Source organism: Pleurodeles waltl, chromosome 6 (assembly GCF_031143425.1).
Source record: "Pleurodeles waltl isolate 20211129_DDA chromosome 6, aPleWal1.hap1.20221129, whole genome shotgun sequence".
In the NCBI taxonomy this organism is placed as follows: Eukaryota; Metazoa; Chordata; class Amphibia; order Caudata; family Salamandridae; genus Pleurodeles; species Pleurodeles waltl.
Genome location: NC_090445.1, coordinates 159251508 through 159269639, shown reverse-complemented (window position 1 = coordinate 159269639; position 18132 = coordinate 159251508). Strand labels below are relative to the sequence as shown.

Sequence of the window (18132 nt, the reverse complement as noted above, 5' to 3'; positions counted from 1 at the left end):
AGCTTTTTCTTATGCCTTATGCTCTTGGAAGCTATATCTACATGTCACATGTTTGTTTTTCCTGTGTTTTTTTTTCCAGAGACACTTACCTTCGACATGGAGCTGACTGCTGAGTGTGCATCATCTCCAATGTGAGATACAGTGTTTACTGGAGCTTCGCTCACATTTGTTTGTGTACCCAAAGAAAAAATGTCTCAGCAAGCAGTTTTCTGTTCCTGTTCTTTCACATCCCTGCCCCGTCATGTTCATGTTTATTTCATGTTTCCAGGATGTTCTGAATTACATACCTGGAGTGAAACCAACGTTCGGCACAGTCACGTATTGCTGTCTACAGTGACAGTGACCGCTCATTTATTAAGCAGGTGTTAGGATCCTGCGGGAAGGCCCTTGTAAATGTTTTTCTCCTGTTTTGTGTTACAAGTGCCTTTTAATGTGTTTGAAGTTGTTAAGTTTGCCATTAGCCTTCTGTGTAGATGCAGTCTCTGAAAGGCTCACTTTACCCCTTTTTTTCTGAACATCATCAGTTCACCTTTGAGCTCTGAATGTTTAATAGAAACAGTGTTGGGGGCCTCACAATTCCTCTTCATAAGATGAATATGAAATAATTGCCCATTTCATAGCTTTTAACACTTCAGAGTTTGACATGATATCCGGACCAAATGTTTTGGAATGCCTTGGCAGATTTGCCATAACACACCATGCCCTCACTGGCAGCGAAAATATGAAAATAATTGCCACTTACCTCATTAAGCCATTGCAAAAGTGACGTACCACTTTGGAGAGCAGATATTGTATGGAAGTATATTAATGTTTTAGCATCCTCACGTACGTTCTGATGTTAATGTAATTTTTTGTGTTCAGTTGGGCCATGCAGAAAATCATCCTCCACAACGTGCATACAGGTTCTCTTGTTTAGCTGAGAGGGAATCAGTAGAATGAAGTTAAACTCTTGACAGTGGAACTACAGAAGTATACATTTGATATCACAGTTTTGTGGTGATTGTACGCACAATCAGGAAGTGGTATAACAAAAAGGGCCTATCCTTCTCATTGGGTTCAACTTTAATATTGTGAAAATATCTCGTTCATCATCTTATACAGGGACAGTTTAGTGGTTTTACACTGAGCAAATGGTTTCTATTTTAAGAGTATGGCAAAAAAATCCTTATTTTCAGGTACCCCATCAATCACTTTCCCTTGCTTTATAAAGATTATGATTTTGGACTAGTTACTTTGCAAACCAGTCAGTGCTCATGTAAACTTCTAAATCTTTCCAAACTGATTTTTGGTTTGCTATACCTTGACTTGCAACTGAAGCAAGATTTTGAACACTGCATCTTCGAGAAAGACCAACTGTTTTCACTTGGTGTTGACCATCAAGTTCTTGAGTTGTCTGTATTCCTGGTAGCGTCTTTCAGTAGCTGTACCTCTCTCAAACAGATGCATCATAGTTGTTCTAACCTTTGTGGTAGGGCTTTATTCAAGCTCCTTGCAGTTACATTGATATCAAAGAAAAATCCTTCAAACTTTTTGCAAATGTATTACTACTTATAAATTCATATTTATAACCCTTTTTTAATAAACCTCTACAAAACCAAAATACCAGTTTGTATGCCCACTACTCCGGTATAAGCGTTGATGTTCTCTTAAAGGTGTTTTAGTCTAGCCAAATGAGGGCTAAGAAGGACCACAAAAGGCATCATGTTTCAAAATAGCCAAGAGTAAAATTGGCTGCTGTAAACTGATTTCTTAGATGGCTAAGCACTTATTATCTGAGTGTAAGATGCAAACACATAGTGCCTTTTAAATCAGATTTGGTATTAAGTATTTCCCAGTAATGCAGTTACTAGTACAGTTGTGTTTGGAGCAGTGTTTTATGAATAGCGCAGTGAATAAAAGCAAAAGTCCACTTGGACACCCTTCAAAGAGGAACACTGACATGGGGCGAGTTTGAAAAAGTGGTTCACGTTTTTATTTGGCCTTTTAGTCAAGGATGCAAAGCAAATGTGTTTTTGATCTTCAAAATGCTATGCAAAAAATGTTTTGCATGAATATATTCTCATGTGTTTTGTTTCTTATGTGAAGTATGTTGCCAATTTTTCTTTTCCAGTGAGTGGAACTTTCAAGCTAGAAAAGACATTAAAACTCTTGCTCTCTCTCAGCAATGTGATTGTTGACCCTACGGAATTAATGTACGGAATAAAAAATATTTGATTGGGAAAGTAAAGGCAGTAAAGAAGCCCGAATAATATCCTCCGTGATATGTAAAAGTCTGGTCCTCGCTGAATTTTATATCTTTAAAGTTGGTATGATGCTAGCTTGCTGTCATGAGATATTTTTCATCAGTATCCCCCAGGTCCTTTAGCATAGATTGGCGAGGATAGCGGGATAAGGCAAAACTAAAGATCAGTGTGGAGGAGGAGGCCCGGTAATATTGTAGAACTGGTAATAAATCATGCCCATGCAAATACATGCCTGGTAACCTTCTATCCCCCATGTTTTTCATTTTGAAACACTTGATCTCTGAACGTGCCACTATACAAAATCGATCTACAAAATGCAGACTAAAAAAATAGGCGTATAAGACCAAGGGCCAGATGTACGACCCAGAGTTTTGCAAGTCGCAATTTCCGACTCATTTGCAAGTCGCAAAACCATATGTACTTCACAGTTTGCGATTCCCAATGTGGTCACAAATTACCTACCTCATTAATATTCATGAAGGAGGTCACAATTTGCGACCCCATTGTGATTGGCTGCACTCACAGGGATGGTGGCCTACTGGGGGCAGCAGACCACCATGTTAAATAAAGCATTTTTTTTAATTTTGAAATGCAGCACGTTTTCCTTAAAAGAAAACTGGATGCGTTTAAAAAAATAAATAAAAAAAAATGAAAAGTTTTCTTTTCATTTTATCAGAGCAGGCAGTGGTCCATGGAACCACTGCCTGCCTTGAAAAAGTATTTTTGCTACCATATACAATGGGGACGGGGTCCCATGGGGACCCCTTCACGTTTGCGAATGGGTTAGTACCAATTTGAAATTAGTGCTAACTGCAATTGTTTTGTGACCGCATTCACGGGCACAAAACAATCATACATCGCACTGCGACTCGCAATAATGAAGGGGAACACCCCTTCCTAACTGCGACTCGCAAACCTATTTTGCGATTCAGTCAATAGATTACCGAATCGCAAAATAGGGATTGTACATACCAAAGTGCTTTTTTCTTGTCGAGGCCCGATTCTGCGAATCGGGAGGTTTGCAGCAAAAAAGGCTACATACATCTGGCCCCAACTGCTTAAAAAAATAAAAGCTTTTGATTTCACCATCATCACTAACATGCACCAGGGACATACCGGTACCCCCATATTATGAAAAGTTGTTACTTCTCTTGAGACTTCCTCAGTGCACGTGACCTTAGGGAATAATCTAAGGATTATTTTTTTTGACAACGTTCAAACAAATGTAATAGTTTTTGCTGAATGCTACCAGATACCTCTTTTGTTAACCACACAGCTAAATAAAGCAAGTTGATTTTAGAGATAAACCTAAAAAATGCAGATTTCTGTTTCTAGGAGAAATTATAATTTCCCAAACAGTAGTGCTAAGAGTAGAGCATTCAGATGTAAATGGTGTGTACTTGATTTCCCCAAGAAAAGGCCAAAGGATGGATAACGTGGAGAAATGAAGTATGCCTTTTATAAGTGATAAAAAACCTTGGATGATGAGGCCCAAACAAAATGCAAAGTTGCAAATGACGTGTTTATAGCAATTCATTAAATCAAAAATTCTCTATTGTGCGTACTTTAGGATTTATAATTCCATAAATCCCTTCTATGGATTGTTTTATAGCAGCTGACACACAGATGGTTTCTCAGAACACCAGTTATAATGTCATATGGTCTCTTTATTAGCTTGACTACCTTGCCATGACTGCCAGTGAAATAACAATATAGTAAGATTCTTTTGGCCCACAACTCAACACAATATTTTTTTTCAAATACAACATTTCTGTGCCTTATCTAAATTCTGTTATAAGCAGTTACAGTTTGCTAATTAAAATTACATAGTATTATTCTGACAATTGCTTTTGTATATATTATTTCTGTATGATTGAGGGTTTATTAGCAGACTCATTTCAGAGACAGTTTAGAATAAATGTATACTGTATATATGTATAAAAACATTGCATGAACCCATGCTGATTCCTCTAGACTAATATGTGCTGTGTAAAAACCTCCCCACACGCCCCTCTATCTCTCTGCCATGATTCATATTTAAATTGGCCACAGTTTAGGGCGCTTTCATTCACATAGGGCCTCATTACAAGTTTCCTGACAATTCTCTTTCACTCACAAGTGGGAGCTTGCAGTTGAATTGTGATTATTAGTTTGGGAGAAAACCTATGCAGTCAAGATTGTCCTCAGGCATAGTTAACCCTGAATTTATCCGGAGGAAGAAAATGCTCTGCGGAGGAATGTGCTGAAATAATGTATAAAACCCAGATTGTTGTGGTTATACTAATTCTGACCTTTTAGCTCTGAATCGGGTGGTAGTCCTGCACCTAGTAGTTACTGTGTCTGCTATCTGTAGTACCAGATGCAGCAGATCAGCCAATTTGTGGTGATGGCTTTTGTTCCAAGCAATTATGTAGATTCAGCAACCCACACACACGTTGTCAAAATGCGTCGCAGGTAAGGGTTGTAGATTTTTTTTATTTTTTTATTTTTGTGCCCTCCAGTTAGTTGGTCGATGTACAACAGCTAATGATAGTCTTGGGCTTTAAGACTTAGGAAAAATGCAGTGGCCCATTTTTCAGAAAGAAAGATGGAAATGTTATTTCCCTCATAGTGTAACTAAATATACCTATATATTTGTAGATAAAAAGATGGAGACCATATGACTTTACTTAATAAAGTAAATGCTGAGCACTTTGAATAACCCATTAAAATGCATGGTTTTGGCAAAAAAGTTATGTGCAGCCCACGTGGGTACAAAATATGTTCCATAGGCAACAGCCTTTTATGGTATGCACCTCAGCATTTGCAGCCCACGTGATGTTCAAGCTTTTGTGATTTCATTGTAATACATGCCTGGGGTATATAAAAGTAGTGAGGTCGGAGTTTTAACAAAGCTAATACCGCTTGAAATGAGGTCGAATGAATGGTTTCGCTTTTAAAAAGCTTTAGAACAAGTGGATAGTTTTTGTCTTAAGACACCACAGGTTCAAAATTGTCTGTACAGGTGCACGATTAGATTGCCAGAAAAAAAAACATTATAGAATAAAGAACTAACTTATCTGTCTCTAAATTTGCTAATAGATACGTGGATCCGAATTGGCAGTAATGTTACTGTAAATAATTCCTCCAAATTTTTTAATTCCTATTCGTTCGTTGTAACTAACTGGAGTAACATGACTTCGGTCTCTGCCTGGGAAATTGTAGCAGATTGTCCATTGCATATTGTATTACAAAGCTGCATATAAATATCACACCCTATCTTTATCTTAAATACATGGTTAATTTCTAAAATCTCATGCCTCTTAAAGCTCAGATCTTTCGGAATGTAGATTTGTGATCAGAGGAGGGACAAAGTTATTACTGATTTTGTTTTTTTGCCAGTTTTTTTACTGTAAGCATTTGCTCCTTCCAATGTTTTCATCCATAGAGAATAACATTTTCTACACTTTGTAGTGCATATAGTGGAGCACTTTGTTGCGTTTTCAATGCAGTTCCATTGCAGTGAATGATTTAAAGGTAGAAGGCCTGATTGTGAAAGTATCTTCATGCTGTTGTTGCATGAACAGAAAAATGGAAACTATAACCAATTACACAGTTATTTGCAGATGCAATGTGAAACCGTTTTGCAATATTTTAAGTACACAGAAACAGGTGGGTGGGTGTTTGATTTAAAGTTTCTTTGTTCCATTGTACGTTTTTCAGTGTACCTTTTGTTATCCTATCACCAGCTGGCACAGATGTTTGCCTCTCTCCGAGGTAGCTGTAGTACACCTAGATGTATGTTCTGTCTCTAGTTTCTGACATTAATCTTGGGTAGTTGGTGTCGAGGCGCTATGTATGTTGTCAGTTTTCGATGAAGGAGCGAGAGTTAGGCCATACTGCCATGTATTTGCTATGGTTTCCATGTTGTCATTTACAAACTTAACTGTTGCTTTAAAACCTGCAAGAGTAGCCATGCTTATTTGCCTTGTGTTTGTAATTCAGCATGCTTTGGAATAAGTTACATTGTAAAGATGTGTTTTTGTACATTTTATTTCTGTGATTTCTTTAAATAAAGAATTCTAAAACAAAATGTGAATCTGTCTTAATGTTGGCGGTTTTCATTTAGTCCGGCCTCTATTACAAGACATCCTGTATTTGCAATGTGGTATAACTAGTAGGACAGCCACTGTTATCGAGAGGGTAGTATTGGTAATTCCAATTTGTGGTAGTACTGAGAATTACGTATTAATACTAGATAGGGAAATATGGAATGGTAAATTTCATGTAAAGTCAGTTGCAGCCTGCTTTGCGCGAAAGGAGGGGGGTCACCTAAAATTAAATTTGAATAAAAAACACCTTTTCGGCACGGACCCCGTGCCGCGCTCTTCTTCCCTGCTGGCTGCAAGCAGGCACAGGCTCCCAGCCTGCCCTGCGGCCAATCCTGACGCTTCTCAAAGCAGCATCAGGATTGGCTGGGAGTGCCCTGGCTAGGCCCTCCCAGGCAGACTGGGAGGATGTGCAGGCTCCCGCCGGGCTGGAGAGAGCCTATCGCGCATGTGTGTTTGGCCGACCCGAGCCGGCTGGCCAAACATGCATGCGCAGTGAGGAGGTGTGATGAGCAGTCCCCCTCACAGCTCCTCACCCCAGATGCTCCGCCCCTTTCACAACAAGGGATAATAAACATAGTTTATCCTCGTAGTGAAAGTTTTGCATGCTTCTTCTCTGGGGGTTGGGAGGACGCTCCTCGTCCCTAACAGAGGAACGGCCCCTGTGTAAAGTCCATGCTACTGCACTGGTTTCCTACAATCCCAGCCTTTTTTTTCGGGGACAAAACGAGATTTGCCCTGGAGGCTTGGTTCCTCGAAAACCTGTATAGTATTACTGCATGAGGTAACACTGAAGGACTCTTAAGACCAAGTTAAGTGGAAACACCTTCCAACCCCCCCCCCCCCCCCAACACCCCTGCACAACTGTTATTAAAAGGTCATCAAAATTAGAGCCTCTTGATGGGAACGTCCAAGCCAAATTATCTTTCCAGGCGTAGCTCCGTGAAAGGTTGGTCAAGTCTGTATGTTGTTTGTATACAATACACCTAAGGATCCTCACTGCGATTTATTTTCCACAACAGCTCCTGTTCTTTTCCATGCAGTATCCCAACTGGTTGAGTATCACCTTTTTCAGAATCTTTAATTGAATCATAAACGCTGAATAGTCGCACCCTTGTTTGGTATCTTGGTTCTTCAGAATGTATTTTTTAGAATGTATATCTACCTATGTGCGCCTATTACAAGTTATGTTTCCCTTTCTTCTCAAGAAAAACATAACATAAATGAAAGTAACCTGGGCACGTAGGCAGCAGCTGTACCTTAAAGTATGCGGACCTTTGCTGTAAAGTCTATCATCTGCAGGACACAAAGCAAAATTCGGATAAGGCCTGCTCAGCCTTCCATCCTTCCGTTGTGGATAAATAGAGCACCATTAAAATGGGTAACAGTAACACCTGATATTTATAGCAGTTGTCCTGGCACTTGGTCTCTATATAATACATTTAAAAAAAAAAAAAAAAAACACATTCGAGGGAAGATGCGTTAGTCTCCCCTCCGTCTCTTCCCGGCTGCACCGGCTCTGGCCTGCTTTGCTGCTCAGACTGGAAATGGGATCCTGAACATGCAAAGTGCCCATTTCTTTTTAGCCAGCCCAACATGGCCGGCCAAACAGACATGCGCGCTTTGTGTGCACATAGTCCTCCTCCGGGCCCCTCCATCCAGGATAGCACAGCCCCGCACTAGTATGAAAAATAAAATGATTAATAACGTAGTGTACATTATTATCATTTTATTTTTCCTTTTTGGGCAATCCAGAGGGGAGGAGCCGGCCCTGCAACAGACGGAGAGGAGGAGGGCAGTCAGGTGGAATGCATTGCTGTAGTGATCTCACCCTTCGCTCTCCATTTTCAACTTTAACTTTCTCCTTGACAGAACGGTGTTTTTTCGTTCTAATCCCTAACGTTATGATTTAGGGGCTGGGCAGATGTGCATGTAGAGGCTTTCTTGAAGTTCGTTTGCTTATCCCTCTCTACATTAATGCCCACGGTCCTGTCAGTTGTTACTTCATCAACCTTTACCTCAGGAGATATTGCATTAAGGCAAGTACATCAGGGGTACCTTTGCATAGTATTTCTGATGGAAACCTCTAACTGCATATTGTTCACTATGTGCATATCCCCTGGCACCAACCTTGATACAGAAGATTTTTGCAGCATTGCCCCTGGGTGCCTGTATGTGGCATTGTGGCATTGTGCAGGGTCCAAGTCTGCATCATTCAGCCATCGAAGTGACAGTTGGAGCTTCTTGTAAGTGCAACCCTTGGGCTCTGGAGTCATTTCTTTTCTTTTCACACTTGGATCCAGAGCACGCTCCCAAATTTTTTCTCATGAGTAGATTCTTTTTTTTTCTAAAATAAAAAAAAATTATGTTCCAGCATGAAACAGAACTTGTCCTCCTAAAACTGTAAAACTGCAGGATTTTTACCTTGTACAGGCTGTCACAATCAGATGTCTGTGACAGCTCTCCACTAGATGTCTCTGGTGTTTGGGTTCGGGCTGTGACTCCGTCATGTGCACTAGCGTGCCTGTATTAATCCAAAGTCAGGCTGGGAAGGTGAAGCTAAGTTGTACACTGAAGTCTTAAAAGTCCTGCTCTGGCTCAAAGTTGAGGGCATGAATCTGTTTGTGCTCTCTGGGCCATTCCCACAACAGCGCCAGGTCTTCAGGTACGTCAAAGTTAAAGAGGAAGCACAAGAAGGCTGAGCAGGTCTGACCACTTTCAGCCTGAGAAGTTGCAATGGCTTTGAGCTGCCTCACGGTCTTGCTCCTGGTTCCCCTGCAGAGAAGCAGATTCCGCAGTTGATCCTGATGCACCCTGGGGCCATAAGCGACGTTCAACATATTAAGGCTTTCAGAGGCGCCATGTTGCCAATCCTTGGAACCTGTGACTCCTGGAAGTGCACCTTGGGGCCCCACAAACTCCTCCATTCTGATTGCTATCAACGGATTGTCCTCACCATCCTGAGTCACTTGCAGGTTTAGTTGCAGCTCTGGAGCTGACTTCAAATCCAGCACCAGGATGCACACTGTTTCCTACAACATTGATGTCGGTTCCGCTGACACCAGAGGAGGACATTGTTCCTATTGTTCTTTACGATTCCGAAATGAATTTGTCTCGCCCTCAGCTGAGGTTGTGTCGCAGATCAGTTCTGATGCTCCTGGTCCAAGATTATTCTGACTAAGACAAAACATTACATTTACCTAAGACCTGCATAAAGCGCTACAGCTTTTTGGATCAGACTCTTGACCAAAGTCAACCACTTTTCAGTAGCGATGGAGATAATAGCTTCTAGTTGACCCTACAAGAGGGGCCCGTCAACAGAAGAGAAAACATTATTTACTGTGGTCATCAAACACACAGGTTAAGTTGTTGGGTAGCCATTTTAGTTATAGCTCCATGCACGTTAGTTTAACACACTAGGCCGCTGTGCACTCTGGCCTACATATATTTTATTCGGCTTCGCATTATTATTTTTACAATAACCAGTTTTACGGTCTTGTTTTATTTTCATCTATCTAACTGTTTTTGCTTAGCCCAGCACTGTGTTCTCATACAAGACATTCTTGATCACTTTGTGCTTCAGTCAAGGCTACAGTTTGGTACATTGCAGGTGAACGTGGTATAAGTTTAGTCTCCAACATTCGTAGAAAATACACATCCTTACGTAGAGACATTTTTTTAGAACATCAGCTGTGTTATTATCAAAATACTTCCTAGTCCCATTACACATTAAGAGGGAGATTCCAGCCAGGGAACCACGACTGTAGGCTGATTGCTGAATGCTTCGCTGCAGATGCTAGCGCAGACTACAGGCCTTTGCTCAGGTATGAGGGTTGATGTCCTCCCGGGGGAACCTGAAAGGCAGAATTAGAGCTTAACTTGCTGTGCTCAGATTATGACTCAGATAGGAAATAGTCCATAAATCATAGTGACAGTATGATAGCGTTATTCTTATACTTCACTCTTTTCGTCACCATTTTAATATTGTCATGTTGTGTCGTCCTGGTTATTGCAGCTCACGCTTTGCTATCTAAAATGCAGTTGTTTTATTAAACCAGTCATTAAAACTTATACTGCTTCTTATTGTCATTTATATATGAGACCGAATTGTGAATGAGAGAACCGGATGCTACCTGAGTGACCACGACTTCCCTGAGAAGCCTAATATGTCATGCGCTTGGCTGCCCAATCATCCTTATCTTCTGGTGGAGATGAGGCACTGCTAGTTAGCTGGAGCAAAACCCGGATTTAGAGCGACAGGTGTCACCCACAGTGGGTCAGACTCGGTCTCCCACACCGTGGACGATCTTGCTGCTCAAAATCCAGTAGTCTCATTAGAATAATGAGAGCCTACGCGACAAAGTCTTAGACTTAAAGTTACCTACTATTAAAGTAAAATCAATGTCTTCACTGAAGTTTTGCAACCTGGGCAAGCTTCTTCCAAATCCTTGTTGGCATTCACCAAAGCCCTGATACCCTAATGGATAACTGGACAGAGCCTTACTCAGCATTGACTAGGCACTGGCCTGCTCTTTGTGATCCTGCTTTCCTAACCCAGCACCCTAAACCTAAGAGCCTCATAGTTCAAGTGTCTTATCAACAGACCGAATCCCAACTCCTTTTTACTACACGCACAGACAGGGTCGAAAGGAACTGAGGCATTCGAGAAACAAATGTTCTCATTTGGCAGCCTACCCCGTGGGTTAGTGGATGCCAGCTGGTAGATATTTCCATGCTTTATGGGGCATAATAGCTGAGTTCTTGCTGGCAGTTACCAAGGAATTCTGTGCCAGCCTGGCGCAAACTATTCAGGATGACCAGGATGCAACAAAATGTCATGAGATTCGGTCTGGACACCTCCGATTCATAGGCAGAGCAAACAGGACTAGCGTGATACTCAGGCGCCACACATTTATGATATCCACGTTTCTCTGGTGACATTTAGGTTTCAATTATGGGCATGTCTTTTGATGGGTCTTGTCTGTTGCCCGAAAAGGCTAATTCCGCATTGGAGTGCTTTAAAGAAATCAGAGCCACAGAACGCCCCGGGGGCCTCTCTATGCCCACAAGGCAGTCTGATGGATGCTTCTAACAACAGATAGATAATTTTGTTTCTGTGCACCAGCAAGCATCATGCAGCTCTGTGTCTGTCACGCCCTACTCGATTGTGGCCACATATTATTCCCCCCCCCCTGTAAACTGAAGTCACTTCCTTTCTTTCTGCACCTTCGAACATGATTCAAAGCTAGCTCCTTCTTTTCCTTGTCAGTTGCTGATTTTTTTTTTTTCCTTCAGAAGTTTTTCTATGTGCAAGGGAAATGTCATCTCCTAACACCTCATGCTTAAAAGTGTGTAGGGATTGTCACAAACAAATGTCTATGATAGTGTTCCTCTGATATTTAGGGTCAGGCCACAACTCTAAAGCCATGTGAGGAGTGAGCCCTGATGAATCTGAAGGTAATTTAGGACTACAAAACCAAGCTGTACCTGGCCGAGCACCATCAGAAATTGCATAAAGTCTGCTTCCCTCTCTAAGTCAAGGACTTAGACCTGTTCCCATTCTCGGGCCAGTCCAACAACATCTTTGTCGCAATAATTCTTATGGTAGATCCAAATTGAAAATAAAAAAAGTTCAAGCTCAGCCTTGCCACTCTCATTCTGCAAAGCCATAAAGATATCCAAGTGCCCTGCTGTCTCTCTTTTAGGTCCCTGACATGGAGCTGATTCTGCGGCTGATTCCGATGCCTACCGAGTTTCCAGGTAATTGGTGCTGCAGCTAATTGAGATGTTAAAGGATACCATGCTTTGCATCTTTAGTACCTTACTAGTCCCTTCTGTCACGCTTTCGGACCCCATGGATCTGCAGAGGCCTCCACTCAGGTTACTGTCAGCGAAACCTCCCTCTGCACCAGCTGTGTCTCGTGAACCCTATTCAGATTCAGCTCTGACTCCAAAGCCCATTTACGCGGGTTCCTGCCACATCCTCAGTGCTGGAGGATGATGTCACGTCTATAGTTCTGTCTGCCTCTGAACCAAATCCATCCCAACCTCAAAGGACGTTTTGCACAAGATAAGTTCCCATGCGCCTGCCACACATCCCTTACCCAGAGGTTGCTCTCTAGTACTGCAACAACTGGGGGTCGGGCTGTAATCAGAGCCAACTTGTGTTTGGTGATGATGGGGTTAATTTTTCCCCACAATACAATATGTGGACCTACAAGAGGCTAGTGGGATAGACATGTCGCCTGGCACAGGGTTTGTGCTCCCACCCCCAAGTCCTACAGAAGAGTCCGCCATGGTAATCAGAAGTTCAAAAGGGAACTAAAGTCCTCGATCTGCAACTAACTTCAGCTGGATGACTAATGTGCTCACAGAGGTCCTACAACCTGGACAATTGTCCTTGAAGCCTTTGTTACCATTTATCGAGGCACTTATTGACACCCTCATGAACACTTGGGCAAAATGTTTTATATGCCTGACAGTAATTAGACAATTGGCATGTTACAACAGGCCGGCTCCTCGTGACTTTGCATTCTTTACACAGCATCATACTCCAGGGAGCCTAGGCCTCTGCCTGCTGAGTCATGTTACAATAGGCCAGTTCCTCGTGACTTTGCATTCTTTACGCAGCATCCTACTTCAGGGAGGCTAGGCCTCTGCCTGGAGAGTCAATTCCAATTCCTTTTCTATGGCTCTGCCACATAGGGAGTCTAAAAGGATGGAGGCATTTCAGAAGAGGATGTTTTCTTTAACAGCCTTATCTTTGAGTCTGTCAATGCCAGCTGCTTACTGGGATGCTTCTCCCATGCTTTTGCAGGATTTTGTACCTCCGATTTTTCCCACTGTCCCAGAAGAGTTCAGGACCATTTTGGCTCAGACGATTCAAGAAGCAGCAAATTACATCATTTGCTGGGATATACACCACAATGCAGGGTAGTTGGTGCTGTGTGTTGCTTCTGTACCATGCATGGGTGAGAACCATGGCCTTCTCGGATGACATCCAGGAGTCCATAATGGACATGCCACTTGATGGCACCTAGCACTTCAGAAAGAAGGCAGATTCCACCTGTATGTGCTTGTGCAGCAGTATCCCCAACAGTTTCACCCCCTTTGAGGTTTCGGAAGGGGCTTGGCTGAAAGATGACACCAAGGCCCACCTCCACAGCAAACTCTTCCCTACTCCCAGTTCTTTGGAGGCTAGGGTCAGGGATCCGGCTGACAATGTCCAGGTCCCCGGGGCCATGCACTTCTCAATCCCCCTCCCACAATCAAACCACTTTAGTTTGTCCATGATGGCACATGACCTTACCGGCAGGATAAGGTATTACCATTCAGTTGGAGGCAGGATAAGGTGTTACTTTCATCGGTAGCACAGCATTACATCCGTCAAATGGTGCTCCAGATAGTCCTACAAGTATAAAACCTCTCAGATCTGCTGCATATTACACCTACATTTATCCGTTTTTTGACAGCAGCTCCAGGCTCTTTTGAACAAATGTCCTGGCATTGAAAATAGGCGTTGGATGTTACTCACATTATTTTGTGGTACTGATGAAGTATGGAGGCCATCACCGTGATTTAGATCTTCACCCTCTCAATTTCTTCCCAAGAAAGGACAAATTCAAGATACTCACATTGGCCCAAATGCCAGCTGCCCTGGATCCAGAAGACTGCATGGTAGCGCTGGACCTTCAGGATGCCTATTTTCACATTCCCATCTTGCAGCCCCATAGGAATTACCTGCTGTTCAAAATGGACCCGGAGCATTTTTGGTTCTCCTTGCTCCCCTTTGGACAGCACCTTTTAAGTGTTCATGGAAGTGAAATGCTCACCACAGTCAGTCATGGACAACCTCCAGATTACAGCCAAACGTCTAACATCTTTGACATGAGTTACCTACACTGAAGTAAAATCAGTGTCCTCACTGATGTTTTGCAACCTGAGCAGGCTTCCTACAAGATCTTGTTTCCATTCAACAAACCCCCGACTGCCACCCTAATGGGTACCTGGGCTAAGTCTTGCTCTTGCGCAACAGTGACTAGGGAGGTACCCCAACATTACAGGCCTGCTCCAGGTGACTCCTTCAGAAAGGCTTCAGTTCATCTGAGCCATTCTCGATAGAATGCTGTTTCGAGCCATCCTTCAAGATGGAGTCCAGGACATTCAGACTTTGATCCTGAAGTATCATACTCAGACCTGGGTCTCCGTGAGAGAAGCTCTGAGGCTTCTTGGCCCATTGGTTTCCTGTATTTTAGGTGTTGACCATGCCTGATGGCATGTGTGGACTTTTTAGTGGGATCTATTCTATCCAGGTTTAGGAGGAAAATGCAAAAGATCTGCAGTGCTGCTGCTCGACTGTAATTGAATCCGCAGCAGATCGCTCTTCCTACCCTGCCCAGAGCCGATTGATGGTGGTGACAAATGCATCGCTTGGGTTGGGGAGATTATCTAGGAGAGGTGGAGATTAGAGGATTCTGGTGTATGGCAAAAACCTGACTCCACATCAGCCTGTTGGTGCTGCAGGTCATTCCCTTGGCTTTGAAAGCCTTCCTTCCATCCACCAAAAAGAGTCTGGTTCAGGTTCTCACAGGCAACACCACCAAAGACCACCACTATGTGGCATTACAACAATCAATGCGGGATCTTGGGTCCTGTGTAAGGAGGCTGTGTGCCTCTGGAAATAGCTGAATCTTTAGGGCATTTCCCTGGTTCTGTACACCAGGCAGGATCTTTAAATGCCAAAGCGGACAAAAACACTTGCTGGGTGACACCTAGTGGATCACATGTACCTGTAGCTGGTGCACGGTGTCTTCCAGCAATGGGGAGTACACTGGCTCAATCTTTTCATCATCGCTGAGAACATGCAGTCTCAGCACTTTTGTGAGCTGGAGTTCCCAAGAAGATACTTCATGTCTAAAGTGGTTCATACAACTCCTGTGCCTGTTCCAGCCTCTGCCTCTCCTGCCTCAAGTTATGAAGGTGATCAGGAATGGCCAGGTCCAACTAATGTTAGTGACTCCGGTATGGGCCAGGAGAATTTGGTACCCAGAATGTCTGGATAAAAGCATCTGCCCTCTGATCAGGTTGCTGCTTCGGAAAGACCTGAAGTGGCAGTCTGATCTGGATGGGGGGATCTTCCATTGTATTAAGATCGACTATACATTGGGAGAAGGACAGAGGACTCATTCCAGTGGAGTCGAGGCTGCTACTACTGCTTTGTCATTTCGAGTACTTGTTCTGGATATGTTTCAGGCTGCAACATGGGCATAAGTGCATATGTTCACAAACCACTACTACCTCAATAGCCAGGTTCAACGGAAAGGACACTGCCAAAGTGCAAAAGTTGCTGAACTTTTTGATCTGAACCAGTCCACAAGCCCACCACCCTGGAAAGTACTTCTTTGATAATCTATTCATATGGTGGGGAATCTATAGATGGAAGTATCCATCAGATGAGCAAGTTATTTGCCTTTGGTAATGTTTGTTCGGGTGGATATTCTATTCTATTTAACCAACTCTCTTTTACCATAGGTTCCTCACTGCCCTTTGGCCTCCTCGTCTGTGGAATAATGTTTTCTATCCATTTAAACGACTTCCCCACTCTGTTGAATATAATTGTTTCCATTAAACAGGCCCCAAATTAGAGATCCGCACACTGACACATCTGATTGATTGTTGGGCTCTGCATCCGAGGGTGTGGACAGTGTCAAGAAACTGAGACCAGTGAGTAGGGAAGACACTTGTATGCAGCTCCGACGTTCACATCGGGGGCAGAACGGAGTTGATGTGGAGCCACACACCACCACCTACTGGCTAAACTGGCTATGCTGAAAACTCTTCCATATCCAGTCTGGCTTTAGGGGATATTCACAGTGTGGGGAATCTGTAGTTAGAAGTATCCACCATAAAGAGCATAACTGAAGGTAAAAGTTTTTTTTTTTTTTTACCTGACGCGCCTTTATTTCTCATGTAAGTTTGTGAGTATTATTTATAGATAAATAGATGTGTATTTTTGTATGTTACCCTGTGGCGGTCTAAAAATGTTCCTTTTTACTTTTGCTTGTGTACAGTGAAGATTTGGTCCCTGGCTACTTAATTCTCCTACTGATAAGTTTAGCACAGTCCATACAGTCAGTCAGTCACGAAACTTTATTCGGCAAATGCCATAAAAGTACAGACAAAAACACAAATACCACACAATAATTACGTTACAGTAAATAGATAGAAGAATAAAATAGTACCATATCTAAAACATTACGTAAACATCCGGTCTAAAATCTCATAAAAGAAACAAATAAAACTCATAACATAAGAAAAATCACAATAGTCCATACAGAACAGAGCGATGTGGTTGTACAGGCAGTTTCTGTTCTGCTGAATGGTGGCGACAGCTTTAGGACAAGAACTATTGGCAGGCTGGACAGGGTGGTGTGGAGCGGTTGAGGGTCTGGCGTTTCCTTCCCTCTTCTTAGCAGCATTCAGCTGTGTGGTGTTCCATGTTCTCAGGTGCTTTTGAATTCAGGAGGTACCAAAAGAAAATGTCTTCCTAGTACCTCGGGAAATCTGCTTGTCACAGAGGGTGCATGTTACTATTTTAGCAGATCCCTTTGTTGCTACTGTTATGGTAAAAAATTCCCACAGTTGATTGTGAGGTGTTCTCTGGTTGCTCCTGTTGCTCCCCAACATCACCCGAATGGTGCTCTGGGTCTTCCAAATGGCTTGTCAAAATCCACATTTTCCAAAAATCATATAAAGGGCAGAAAACACTGCATAGGTGAGTGTAGTGTGAACTGCCACTGTTGTCAGTGGGTGGAAACATCCTGTCTATATGTCATACTTATGAAATTAGTCAAAGAGGTGGTGTTTTCTCTGTTATACGTACTGTTGTACTATTTTAGTTACCATGGTTCTGCAATACCTAAAATGCTGAAATTGCACTAATACCTTTAGGACTCCTTTCTTATTTGGGCCTGTGAGGAAACGTCTAGACTCAGACTTTAAGTACAAGTTCCCCTTCATAGTAAATGCATCTCCTTTTTATTCTGAAGTTCTGGGTCTCGCTGTACTCCTGAAGGACCATAAATGGAAGTACTTCCACGCAGTATTCCAGTGGGACCCTCTCATTGGTTCTATGGCTCCCACTGGTGTACTTTGTAACACAAAATTAAAAAAAAAGCAGCCATCGGATTGACCAGTCGTGGGACACTACTTAACAAAAAAAAAAAAAAAAATACACACCCTTTAGAAACAACCTCAAATAATTTTGCTAACCACCATTATTGGATTGGTGTTTATCAGAGACAGGTTGCAGTAAATTCAATCAAAACCTATCATGGATAAAACTGCAGACCAACAAACAATCTTCCAGCTGGTGAATTTTTTTTTGCTGTGTTCTACACATGAAGCTGGGGGAACTCGTGGACGGTTGCCTGCAGGGCCTGGTTTGTCCATAGGTCTGGATATTACATGTCTTATAATGGGCTAGTATATAGAGGTGAGGCTGTTGATTTAAAATTCAAAGTCAGATTACTTATTTAACAGACACATCTCATTACGGTAAAAACTAAACTCTGATTTTAAATGGTATTTAAGGGGAAAAGTCCTGAACAATGAGTTGTAAACACGTTTCCCATGCAAGCGTAACCACGCTTGCCGGAAGTCTGCTTTTTTCTGTGCCTTAACCACGCATGTGCTGAACTACGCATTTGCGCAGTTAAGACACAGAAAAAGGCAGAGTGGATTGGGAAAGGACGCAGTGAGGTAAGTGGGGCTGGGGCAGGGGTGGGGGTTGTTATTAGGTA

The 18132-nt window shown here is 42.6% G+C and overlaps 1 protein-coding gene across 5 annotated transcripts in view; it reads left to right on the top strand.

Annotated features, from left to right (window-relative positions):
* Positions 1-6315, top strand: part of STAT3 (signal transducer and activator of transcription 3) — a 408239-nt gene extending 401924 nt beyond the window's left edge. For all 5 annotated transcript variants that reach the window (XM_069237699.1, XM_069237698.1, XM_069237700.1 and 2 more), the window contains exon 24: positions 80-6315. In XM_069237699.1, the coding sequence (XP_069093800.1) occupies positions 80-135 (56 nt within the window). In that variant the 3' untranslated portion in view covers positions 136-6315. The remainder of the gene's footprint in view (positions 1-79) is intronic.
* The last annotated feature ends 11817 nt before the right edge of the window (positions 6316-18132 follow it).